The following is a 13,144-nucleotide window of genomic DNA, read 5'->3' on the forward strand; positions in this document are numbered from 1 at the left end:
ATGGAAAATATTTTGGATTTAGACAAATGACTCTTAACTGGGTAGTTTTCATGGTGATGGTGAGGGAAGAGATCAAAACATTCTTCTCTAATAAATATATTCAGAAAGTCATGGCTACAATTCTGTTGAAACAAACGGGGGAAGGAAAAGTTTATCACTTTTCAACAAGCTGGACTATCTGCACATCTCAGCTTTTCTTCCCTGATAATCTGGGACAAGGTATCTTAAAGACCAACTAGCAGTGATGATAAGGATAATTAATGAGAGAATTTATGCCCTCTGTGCTGAGACACATTTCATTGATATCACATCATCCTGGCCCAATTGCTTGGGATTTAATGCACATACTGTTTCCTTCAACTTCTTTTAGTTTTTCATAAGCAAACATACTCTGTTTAATGGAGACATTTGTTACAATCAATTAAAGAATTCTCCAGGAGGGCTCCATGTCTCTTTTGTGTAATATCCACAGGATATCCAGAAGATTTTCCAGGTGACCACGAGCTAGTCTGTTGTTCAGAGATGCTTCCAGGCCTTGCCCTTCAGGGGATGTTCCTGCCTTTGATGAATATTTATTCAGATACAGATTTACTGACCATGGAAGTCCCATCTCCTCAAGACCTTTTAGTCTTTAAAAGAAGCACCCATTTAACTGTCCAGGACTGAATATCAGTATTAGCACCTTCTTACAATGAATCAGCCTCCAAGAGCCAATCAAGAGCAGCAGCACACAGCAAAATAAATCAGAACATCAGCACTGAGAATCAATGCTGATTCATAACAAAAAATAAAATAAAATTAAGAAGTCTAAGGGGAAAGAAATGTCTCCTGTCTCATGTTAACTGTCTGTTCTGTCCCAGCCACGTTCTGCAGCTTTCCCTGGCAGGGCTGACTAGCCAGTTCTCTCTCCCATGCAGCCCTAAATGCCTCTGCCAGAGGCAAGGTCAGGAGGGCAAGCTCTGCCTCTGGAATGGCTGATCAGCCTACAGATCACAGCAGACTCTGTGGGAAGTCAAGCTGGGGAGATTTATCATTAAAAGAAATCCCACTTTCTTCCACAATCCTAAACTGAGTTTAAAGGACCAAAGTGGGGGTGGGTGGAAATAAAGTGATACCTCCTTTCCAAATGGGTCATTGTTTACACTCCCCACCTCTGGGATCCTCCACTCCTGGCTTGTACTTGTCTCTTGAGGATGTGGTCAGTTTGAACAGCCAGCAACAGCAATACAGTACACAAACAACACACATGCAATACAAGAGTGTGTTGTAACATGGGGATGAACCAGAGCACCCCAGATTATATTTAACATCACTAAAATGGATTTTATTTTCTTTAAACAGAAATACAATGTTTGTGACATCAGGATAGCCTCAGAACCACTCACAACCATCACCTCATCTGAAGGCAGGTGCTACTTCTGCCCTGCCTCTGTCAGGCCTCTGCAAGCTCCCTTTTCCTTCTTCACATGAGGTTAGACATGAACTAAGGGCCCAGGTAACTCTTACAATACCAGTAATAATCTCATCACAGGACATTCCACCCTTCTACACCTTCTCCCAGCAGGAACTTTTGCCCTAGTGACCTTTCTAGGACCTGTTCTGGAAAAAAAACCTTGACATATGACCTTTAGAAAGTTCATTCCGTTTAAAATAAATACTATTTAGAAAACTTTCCTTGATGAGAGACTCTTCTGTATAGCAGTAGACAATTGTTCAGCTGTTATTGGCTGTCTACCTGCACAGTGCTGACATACCACAAAAGGTCCAGGTTTTCAGCTCAGGTACATCTGACCATATTCCTCCTCCTCCTCCATTTCCATTCAGTTTAACAAGTCTGGGGCAAGCAGGCACACATCACAAATAACAAAGTGCTTGAAGACTGTCATGGAAAGCCCAGGAACATCTCTCTTTGGAAGATAATCCTGAGTGGTTAACTCACATCACTCAACCAGCAAGTTCATCAACAAAAATTGCTAATTTACAGTCATTTATGCTCACTAGCTTCCCTGCCCCAGCTGGACACAGTTGGAGGATCAGTTTAGCTGTGAGAAGGGAAAGATGAGGTCAGTATTTTCACAGTATCTCCTCACCTTCAAGGCTTTCACAGCCTGAGATCCAGAGTAGTCAAATTCCCCTGCCTGACCAATTGACAGACCCCCGGATCCTAGAATGAGAACTTTGGAGACCTGCAAGTGTCAAATGAAATGAAAACAATCAGTCCCAGTATAGTGGATGTTGAACAGAGACTGTGCAGCACTGAACAGTCTTAAATTACAATACATAAGTTTTCAAAAGAGAAGTTACTTTCAAAATCACCTCAGTTTTACTTCTCACAGTATTTCTATCAGAATTCTTCCATATATCTCCATTTAGAGAATCGTGTGACTCATGGATAGAGCAAACAATAAACATGTTTAATTGTATCATGTGCTTGTAGACAAGCATGCCTCACTTTAGTTGCCCACAAAATCCTGCTGCCTCTAAGACAGCAGAGCTGTATGAAATTCAGTTCACGTTAGGAATTTCAGACTTATTTGCTAAGCAACCGAGCACCAACATTATACTGCTGGCACAAAATCTCATGGTCAGATTATCCCAGGGCACCTCATTATACTGCTATGAGAGTACCTTTCTCAGGAGAACTGCAAAGAAAACACATGAAACATCAGAACTTAAAGCTCTTTCAAAGAAAACAGAGTTAATAACACAAGAGAGGCCAGATGACTGGGAGATAAGCAGCTGTCAGGACTTTTAGAGAACCCTCCTTTGACTTCCATGTGCTGTTTTGTGCTGTGGGTTCAGTAGGAATTTACTGGCTCCCAGCCTCACTGACAGGCATGAAAATATGCAAAATATGTGTCCACTGACCTCCACTCTGGAAGCTGTCACTCCAGCCTTGGGAAGGACCGAGGGAATGGTGGTGCCTTTCCCTCTCTTAACCAGGGAAATAAATGAATCAAATAGGAACTAGGAAAAACAAACACATGTATTTACTGCCAAAGTTGAACTATATATATACCAAGCAAAGAAGGAAAAATCAGGCCATTTGTGAATTCATGCAATCAGCTCTGCTCTGCTGCCTTCAGCAGGCAGATTTACACCATCTCAGAAGAGGAGAGCATTATTTGAAATTTATATAACAACTCTGACATGTCTGACAAAGCTGCATTCAAGAAAGTGAGGTCATAATCAGGAAGAAAACACACATCAATCATGTCTGTGTGCTTTGGGTCTGCGTGGCTGCCAGTGCAATGAGTGAACGTGCATCAAAAGCTAAAACACAGAAGAGCATACACTGAAGTAGCTCAGGGAACCATCTGGAACTCCAGAACACAGTTCTGAGTAGGGATAGCTAAACATCAGTTGTGTGAAATCAGTGTTATCCTTCCAGAGGAGGTCCCAGGACAGCTGTCAGAAAAGTGCTCTGTAACCAGGCAGGGCAGGCAGGCAGCAGGACCCTTACTGGAATTAGGCAGCTACAGGCAATGGGACAAATTCCCCAGCCACCCACACCTGCCAGGTTTCTGCCACACAGCCCCTGAGGCTGGCTGGGAATTACCTGTGGAAGGGGCATGGATGGATCCTGCAAGCCTATCAGGATAGGCACTGTTATCAAACCCAGCAGTGGGAGTGCACAGACTCGGAAAAGACACACAGCCGAGTTTTTTGAGTTCTCTGATATGCACTAGTCAATCAGATTGCTATGAAAGTTCCTGATACCAAGAGATACACTTGCAGATTTAATCAACATCATCAAATTAAGATTAAAATAAGCATTTCTAGGTATTCTTCCATCTCAGTCTCTCAGGAAATGCTAAATAGTTTATTTATGTTCAGACATGCTTCCTCTGCCTTCCACATCCCCTGATGCTGCTTAGTCATATTCTGTGACCACGCAACCAGTTGTTACAGAATTTGTGTGAAGTCACAGATGGGGGATTAAAATTTTATTTCACTTAGGAGAACCACAGTGAGGAAGTATGAATCCATTTACATAACTCTACAGTAATTATAAAATTTGGAAGTGGAACTAAAGTGTATTAGAAAGTTAATGATTTTATTACAAAGCATCTGGCTAGTATTTTTTACTGTTAAGATAAAATCCTATTCCTATTGCAGTTTCTTTTGCAAGAGATTTGAACCTGATCCTGCAAAGGCTTAAGCACTTTAGTAATTTCCAACACAGAGATAATCCCACCAGGACTCAATACATACACATCATATGAATGGAAACACTGATCCAAAGCACTAAGAAGTCAATAGACCTCTTGCTGCTAATTGTAATTAGCTTCAGATCAAGCAAAGCAGACACGAGCCTGTGCATGACTGGGCCCTTTGCTGGGATCCTGACACTTGCAGACCCAAGATTTAGGACCATCACCAACTGGTACACCTGCTGATAAACATCTGCACTCACAAGGCCATGAGCACAGACCAGCCCTCATACATTACCTCTGTGTCCCTGGGCCCAGGATTTGCATCTGGATAGAACTGAGCTGTGAAAATCGATCTGGTCTCATGCATAATTCCCTGCAGGAATAAAAGTGACTCTCTTAGACACCTCCTGACAAGCAAGTGAACAGAAAGCCACACCTTATCCCTGTAAGCACTGAAGGCCAAAGGACTGATGTGCTTCTAGGGGTTGTCAAATTGACACCCATTTAATTCCCAGTCTCTTGCTCTGCTCTTAACCCTCAGTTGTCCATGGACTGGGGGGCACAGTGGAGACAGAGCTTTCTGACAAGCTGTAAGCATCTGACAGAGCAGGTACACAGGGCTCCCTGCAGACAGAGTCCTGGGACTGGGCAGAAAAGAAAAACATACCTGGCAAGAAAAGATCACCTGGAACAAGGCTGTTATGGAAGGAATGGTTTAACCATCCCAAGCTGATTGGTTCTGTCATAGAAAAAATGGGTTTTGGTCACACTCTTGATTTCCATAATTCACTTTAAATGTAGACACAAAGCCTTGATCTCTGCCCTGGGCTGGGTAGAGTGGTGAAGAAAACCACTTCTGTGGACAAACAACAGCTGAAACAAAACAAGGACCTGAACTGAGTTTAGAGACAGTGTTTGTAGTTTCAGGTGGAGCTAGGAAAAATGATTTCTCATTTGTGTTGCCTGATAGCACCAAGAAGCATGATCCACTGGCACACGACCCCACTGGTGTCATTGCTCATGGTCCCCAACTCCAGATGGGGGTAGAGAAGCTCCTCAAGAGGAAATTCAGGGAAAAGTAGTCCTGATACAACCTGCTTTCCTTAGGAATGGGCAAAGGAGCCCAAACAGTCTCACATGGAGCCACAGTGCCATCCAGAGCCTCAGGGTGGAATGAGAGGATAGGACAGGGATGAGAGATGAGGTACCGACCACAACATTATGGTATGAATTTCTGCTCTCAGAGTAAAGAATTCGATCAGTCAGTCACATCTTCCCTGAATACTCATTTTCCTTGTAGTTACATACAAATATCTTTTAAAAATGTTCACTCCATACCTTGTCAGCATTTGGAAAATTGTGCTGGCCCTGTCCAGTTGTGATAGGTCAGGCCAGCCACAAGAAATGCATTTTCTTTTTCAAGCAGAGGAATGCAACAGACTGCACATGGCAGACTATCCAGCCATTCCATTAGGGAATCCTGTTTGGGCATGCTAAATCAACACAGTCTTTGTACCTCTCCATCTATGAAGGTTTAGGAGACTGTTGTTGCTTTGGGGCTCACAGAAAAATTTTTTAGCTCACATGAAAGAACACCATTCTACTAGATCCAGAAGACTCATGTCTAACCTTATCACCTTTGTCTCCAAATTCCAGTTAAAGCAAACATGAAAGGCCTGGGAATGAACAGGCTTAGTTCGTCAACACAGTGAAAATAAACTAATTTCAAAAACTGAGCCAAACAGCTTTAAACTTTTTTGTATCAATATTTTGTTTGGTAAAATTTGTCTGTGTTTAGATACCCTTCTGTATTTAGATATCCTTTCATAAGGATAAAGAAAGTAGTAAACAAATCAAACTTGTTCTAAAATCATCAGATGGGTAGCTCAGAACAGCACTCTTCAATCTGCCAGACTCAATATTGGGCATTCGTACAAAACAAGAGAGAAAGGCATATTTCCATGAGGGAAACTGCTTTTGAAAATACCTTCTTTTTATTGATTCCCTGATAATTTCACTAACTTGCACAACATCGGACATCATGGGAATGATTTGATGTGGGCAATTACAAGCCTGAGATCTCAAACACTGATGTCACTTTACATTGGATTTCTATCCTATTCTCTAGGGCCATAGGGGTAAGCTATTCCCCTCTTCCTCATTACTTTAGTCTTTGGACTTTAGCCATTGGAATTATATTTACAATAACAGACCAAATTAGAAGGCAATGAAATCCCTTTTCTGTGCTGGGCAACATAGAACCAACACAACAAACTTTTGACATAGGCTTGTACTGCTGTGGCACAAACCCTCAGCTAAGTGAGCAGTAGGGGAATCATGGAAATCAATAAGACTTCTGTTCAGGGAAATGATGAAGTCACTGTTGCATTCCAGTGCAGTGGGGCTGGCACAGCAGGGTACCAATGTTAGCCTGGTTGTAAAGCAGAGCTCCAAGTAGATGGTTAAATCTACAAATTCAGCCTTGATAATGTGAGAGCACGCTTACAGAAGGTGAAACAAAGTTTACAGAAGGTGAAATAGAGGCTCCTCTGTGCAGAGCTCACCTCATTTGTTTGGTCGTTGGCATTCACAAAGAGAGGCTTCCAGCCAGGAGGGAGGGCAGAGCTGTTGATGGCATAGCCGTGGTTCTGAGCAGTGATGACAGCCTGCCCATTCACTGCATTCAGGACAGGCTGGTTCTGGCCTCTGGAAGAAAAAGGGATCACAGGACAGAATTGCCAAATGTGCTCAAGTGCCACAATTAGGAGGAGCTGATAACTGTGGGGCTGTACATAACAGCTCAATAGTAGTAGTAAAAGACTGGCAATCTCAAAATGATAAATCCCACGAGAAACTTTGCTATTCTTCAGCTTGATAGGGATAAATTAGATCAAATACCTTCAAAAAACACTCAAAAAAAGTAGAGCATGACATGGCAGTTTAAATTACAGGCAAGGAGAATGGCTGGGATGAAGGTCCTAAGGCAGTTCAGCATCAGAGCATGGTTATTCCAGAGCCCTTTCCAATGCTGAGCTGCTGTCTGGGAAGAAGAGCTGCCATACCTGTTGGCCATCTGCATCTTGTAGGAAGTAGCTCCAGCTGCTATTCCAGTGATTAGATGCCCCATGCTAATTCCAAACAGGGGCTCTGGGCGATTGCTCTCCAGGACCTAAAATGAAAAGGTTTTCAACAGATACTGGAGTGTCTCTGTCCAGCAATTCCAGCATAAACCATGCTAGCTCCCTCACAGACTTGGGGAAATGCCCCATGCCAGAGTGGCAACAGCCTGTGAAGGAAAGTTTCCTCCTTTTCTCTGGCTCAGAGAGAAGCCTCAGAGCACAGCTTGGTGTCAGACTATTCATAGGGAATAAGCAATGACACCGCATTACAGCCATTTAGTGAGTGACACATTCCAAGTGGGAGCTCTGAAATCAGTGCTGTTCTTTCCTAAGGTCACAGGACCTCAAAGAGCACAGGATACTTCAAGGCACTGGTAACTGTGGTCAACATGTTTGCCATGCATTGTTCACCAAGGCCTATAAAGCCCTGTTGTAACTATTGGGCTGGAGACAAATCCCACAGGATCAACATGAGGAATATTCCAGGCAGCTGGAATGTCTGAACAACATTTGGCCCATAACAGGTTGGTACAACCAACTGCTACTTCAAGCACCTAAAAAAAGGCAAATTAAAAAGTATAATCAGCCTATTGGCATTGCACTGTACCTTTCTGACATTCTGAATCACTTCCTGGGCCTTCATGGGATCTCCTGGACCTCCAGCAATTAGAAGGCCATCATAATCCATGCCAGTGAAATCATGGTCCCATGGAACCAAATGCACTTCTGCACCTCGCTTAAAAAAAAAAAAAAAAACCAAAAAAAACACAAATAAGGGAGTAAGAAATGAAGGGAGGAGGGGAACAAATGAATTTGTGTAAGGAGGTTCTTCCTATCCTAGAGCTTGATTTTGTATTTCAGTCATCAGTTGTCTCCTTTGCCCACCATGCAGCTTCTCTCCCCTATGTGACTACATTACTTTCACAAAACTGGTAGCCTTGGCCCCTTTGAGCCACCTCAGTGTTTGTCAAGTTACTCTGAAATTCACTGATGAGATCAAAACTTACTATTTGAAAGCAAAATAAGTGTATACTTGCACATGTAACATATGTTCACTTTTACATAGTGCATTCATGCTAACTGCTTAATTCAGGTTTCACAGCCTTGTTCTGTGACATGCCAGCAGTAGCCCTACACATCAAAACTGAGACAAACATCCACATTAATAAAAAAATTGTTTCAGGGAAATCCTGTGCATCTAGAGAATATGAGGACATTGCCTTCTGTCCTCCTGTGTGGCTAAAGAAGCAAGAACTGCTACATCATGGTTCTAAAAACAGAAAAAACTTTTTACAGAATTCTAGAATCAAAGAATAATTTGGGATGTATGAGCCTCATGAGGTCAGCAGGTCCAATCCCTGTTCAAAGCAGGAGTAATTTCCACTTTAAGGCAGGTTCCTGAAGGCCTGGGGAAGCTGTGCTTTTAATATCTTCAGCAATGAACATTCCACAAGTACTTTGAGCCTGTTTCAACCATCCAGCACAGTCATTGCATTTTCCTTCCACATTTATTTATTTTTAACAATGTTGGGTTGACCTTCTTTCATTGCTCTTTAGAGAAGTTGTGCCTCACATTTTGAAAACTCATCTTTTGGGGTTCTTCCCATGGCTGAGAGGCTGCTGTACAGGTCCTCCAAACACTTCCCAGTGCATAAAAACCATCCTAAAAATTGTGCCTCAGTTTAGGAGGGCAACCAACTTTAAAAGGCATGCATCCAGGTGGAAGGAAGGCTTGTGAGTACAGGTGAGGCTCTTGCCAAAACAAAACAAGTGCCAAGGGCCATCAAGCACTGACCTACCTTTACTAGCAGACGGATAATGTTGTGCTTCAACCCACAGTCAACAGCTACAACTTTAATTGGATTCCCTCTGCCATAAACCTTGACTTCCTATAAAAAGACACGTTGTAAATGACAGATGACTAAACACAGAAAAGATGGGCAGCAGAATAACTTTTCACCAATGTGCAGCAACTGGAACTTAACAACAGATTTATGTAGAAATCTCTAGGAACACTGCAGACATTAGTGCTTCCTTCATCTTTCTGTGAAAGTAGAAGTTATAATACTGTTTTATACACTGTTGATTACAGCAGTAATGCAATTCCTAAGCCATCACTTGTTTCCATAGCTAATGACCAGCTTCTTTCCTGTGTGTCACCTCATCAGCAGTGAAGCAAAAAGCCAGTTCTCACAGATTATTGCAGCCCAGGAGAAACAGGCCAGAATTTATCTCACAACTTCTCTTCCAGCTACTGTTCCTTAACCCATTCCACAAAATAAATTGCCACCAGTCCCAAATCTGTACCATCATGCTTTATACACCCAGTTATCTACTGGTCACAGCCAGAATGGAAGAAAGTGAAGTCAAACCATTTATGTTATATGGCCTTGATGCTGTGCCATTGCAGGTTCACTGTCAGACAGCTCTAGCTGATGTAAGGTTATTTATGGACAGCTTCTTTCTGAAGCTGGTTGAATTATTTTACTTGCCATATGACTGCAGGTAGCAGTTATTGATGTTATTCATCAATAAGCACACAAGGCTCCCTTCTTCCTCCTAAAAACAATCTCTGTGCTTACCTTCACTTACACCCAGTTTCTGAAAGCTTATATTGACAAATGTACTTTGCTTTTCTCTTGTGCATCATGGAAAAAACAAGTTGTTGTGGGGTTTTTTTTCTCTTTTAGACTAAGTAGCTCCCTTTTAATCAGCTTCCCTGGCATCCATATTTCACATCTGGGCCTCCTTATGAAAAGATACTAAAATCCATGTCCAATGTGGCTGGTGCAGCGTGACAAACTGAATTTTTTAAAAGGAGAAATATGGCCAGCCAGAAGGAAAGACATCCCCTCAGCAGATAGTTCAGGATGAAGTTTGTTAGCACAATATTGCAACTCCTCCTCATGTGTTACCCTTGTCAGTTCTTGTTTAAACTTTTATCTTTGCAGAGATTGAAATGCAGAGTTTTCTAGTGATGCCTTAGGATTCAGCTTTTATATTTTTCAGATCCTGTACTGCTTTAGTGTATAACTCTGAAACTCCATAGCCTGTCAGCTACTGTTCTCCCAATTTTATTCAGACCAAACAATTCCTCTGTAACTCAAGGACACCTTACTGTCTCAGGCCCCAAAAAAGTATAAGCAAAAGTGAGTTGTGGGGGAGCAAACTGCTCATATGACTTCATTTATGGGTCTTCTACCTGCTGTCCTCAAACTTCTGAGTTGTGGATTTCAAAAATCCCAAGAACATTAAGGTGTTTGGTTTTCACAGAAATTAGCTTAGTGTTCTGTGTCAGAGACCCCTAAGAAAAACTCACCCTCCTTTTCAAAAGGGGCTTTTGAAGATCCCTCAGTTTCTCACAATACCCATACTTTTAAAAAACAACAAAATATTATGAAGCAAAGACCTCCTTCAAAGGCTCTCCTTAGCTGTTCTCATGACCAGAGGGAGTTGTGGGGCAACACTACTCCAAGGTACTGTAATTAACCTTACTTTCAAAACTCTTCCCACTCTAGCTGTGATTTGCTACATATCCTTCAGCAGCAAGACTGACTTTAGATGTTGCTGTCTCCACAACCCACCGTCCTGCAGAGACCTGACCTGTCCCCTGCATCTGGCCAACACTTTATAGAGAAACTAGACTGGAAGCTGAATCAGAAAACTGTTAAAATACATTCCTTCTAAAGCCAGAGGATTTCCCTCACCTGTTCATGGCACAGCCCATAAAAACTGTCTCAAGTTGAAAGAATTATGTGGAAGGGTGGTTAGGGAAAGTAAAAGCTCCTTTTGGTACTAGTGCTGAGAACACAGCTAGTACATGGGCCTGCATGTGTGGAGAGATGTGACCTTTCAGCTTGGACTGGTTAACTGATCTCTCATCTGCTCTGCCACCCTGACAATCACACACACCAAACAAAACTCCAACAAGAGTGCTTGTGGAATACTGGCAGTTTTCCACTTTCCTTGCCCTGGATAGGCAATTTTAGCAAGCACAGTCTATACCACTAGCATTTAATCAAGGTGGCAGGGGTGAGTGGGATATAATAAAAAAATCAATCACTCCAGTGTACAATAGATAAGCAGATTCCAGATCATACTGTATGCTGATTCACATGAAAATCACCATTTGGCAACAGACAGATCATCATGTCCAGTAATTACCAACATTAACCAGCTTACTTCATTTACAGCTTTATATGTGATGTTAGTTTTTAAGCCTATAAAATGAACCTATAAACATAAGGAGACCACCAAAGTGCTGTTAATCTTATTATATCTCCCTTTAAGAAGCTATTTTCAGCATCTTTACAGTAATTCTGTCTTGGTAATTGCAGAGTTTAGCATCAGCAATCTTACCTGTTTCTGAGACACTCAAAATGGTTCCACCTGCACCTTGCAATCCTGGATCACAACCTCAGTAAGCAATTGCCATCCTTCTGTGTGGCAACAAGGCACTTACTCAAAACACAGTGGAGGTGCTGGCATGAGCTGGGGAGATCCCACACAGTGAGATTTGCAAAGCAGCCTTTGTATTGCAATGGCATCCCAGGATAGCAGTTACCACAGTAAATCCAATCTCCATCCATCTCCTGGATGGAGAGTGCTTCAAACTCCCCCTTGCTCACCAAGCACTCTGTTCAGGACTGCTTTTCACCCAGCCCATGAACACACTAGCTTGTGTGCAGAGCAGTACACAAGTAACTACTTGCAGAGCTCTTCCAGAGCCTCACTGATCCTGAAGAACTGCAAACACCATAGCAAGCATGGAATTTGCAAGAGGGACTCAGTTCTCACTTCAATCAACAGGATGAAGCATCCAGGGCAGTCTGGATCCCCCAATTAAATCCCCAAAGGGGCCACAATTTAAGACATTGGTCCTTGCATTGGTACAAGAATAGTTACTATTTTTGGTATGGGCCTGGTTTCCTACATCCCCATGATTTCTAATGTTCTTCTCAGCTTGTGGTTGAATACAGTTTGCATGCCCAGATAACAGAGTAAAAACTTCTCTGCTGATATCTCTTCAGATCTATGGGCATAGCAGCTAATTCCATCTAATTTCAGTAATATTAGATCAGGGGATTCCTAATGTGGTCTGGTTTTGACATCTAGAAATCTCTTCTGGAATCACCCCAACATCTGAACACAGATTATTAAATGGTATGGTGATGTTTCCTATATATATATTTTTTTTAGGAAAGCAACCATTCTTTTTATTAATTCTTTTTACGTTTGAAAACATCTACCATATACTGGGTCTAACTGTATCCCCAGTACTTCTCTGTCTTTGTAACACACAATCCTCTGATAAGAGTGTAGTTCAGACCACATTCAGCTCAACACAAATCATTTTTTATCTTCAACACTGCACCTAAGGAGCCACAGAGATACTGAGAAAACAGTCCATCAAAGGTCTAGAAAGGTGCATGGTTTAGAAAAGCATCTTCAAATAGTTTGTTTAGAAAAACTGGTTGATCCCCAGAGCAAAGGAAGAGCAGTTACTACCTGGAGTGTACAGCCCTAATACTATGGAATAATTTCTCACCTTTGTTGAAACTTCTGCAATTAAGTTTTGCTTATTTGGGTCTGAAAACTCCACAGGCTGACCTTCAAATTCAATCTTCCCAAGTACTGTGCCCTGTGGAAATACCCCAGAAAAAACAAAGCATGAGCAAAGGAGAAGCTGTGAACACTGGAACGAGGTGTTGGCAGGCCCAGCAACTGGGACAGCTGTTTAAAGATGGGATTTTTGATAGTTTATAACCATTTTTAGCGTTTTCAGAAGTTGATGAGCCTTCCTCAGTATAAAAAGTTTAAACCCTCCATTCAGGGGAGAGACATTATCAGCAGTAATATTTGTTAATA

General features: G+C 42.0%; 1 protein-coding gene across 1 annotated transcript in view; it reads right to left on the reverse strand.

Moving 5' to 3' along the window:
- CPS1 (carbamoyl-phosphate synthase 1) overlaps positions 1 to 13,144 on the reverse strand; it is an 88,857-nt gene that overhangs the window by 62,179 nt on the left and 13,534 nt on the right. The window contains exons 6-13 of the mRNA XM_033064073.1: positions 12,825 to 12,917; positions 9,076 to 9,165; positions 7,884 to 8,012; positions 7,220 to 7,326; positions 6,722 to 6,863; positions 4,453 to 4,530; positions 2,869 to 2,967; positions 2,091 to 2,186 (exon numbers count right to left, since the gene is read on the reverse strand). Coding sequence (XP_032919964.1) covers positions 2,091 to 2,186; positions 2,869 to 2,967; positions 4,453 to 4,530; positions 6,722 to 6,863; positions 7,220 to 7,326; positions 7,884 to 8,012; positions 9,076 to 9,165; positions 12,825 to 12,917 — 834 coding nt within the window. The remainder of the gene's footprint in view (positions 1 to 2,090; positions 2,187 to 2,868; positions 2,968 to 4,452; positions 4,531 to 6,721; positions 6,864 to 7,219; positions 7,327 to 7,883; positions 8,013 to 9,075; positions 9,166 to 12,824; positions 12,918 to 13,144) is intronic.

The sequence above is a fragment of the Catharus ustulatus genome, chromosome 7, assembly GCF_009819885.2.
Source record: "Catharus ustulatus isolate bCatUst1 chromosome 7, bCatUst1.pri.v2, whole genome shotgun sequence".
In the NCBI taxonomy this organism is placed as follows: Eukaryota; Metazoa; Chordata; class Aves; order Passeriformes; family Turdidae; genus Catharus; species Catharus ustulatus.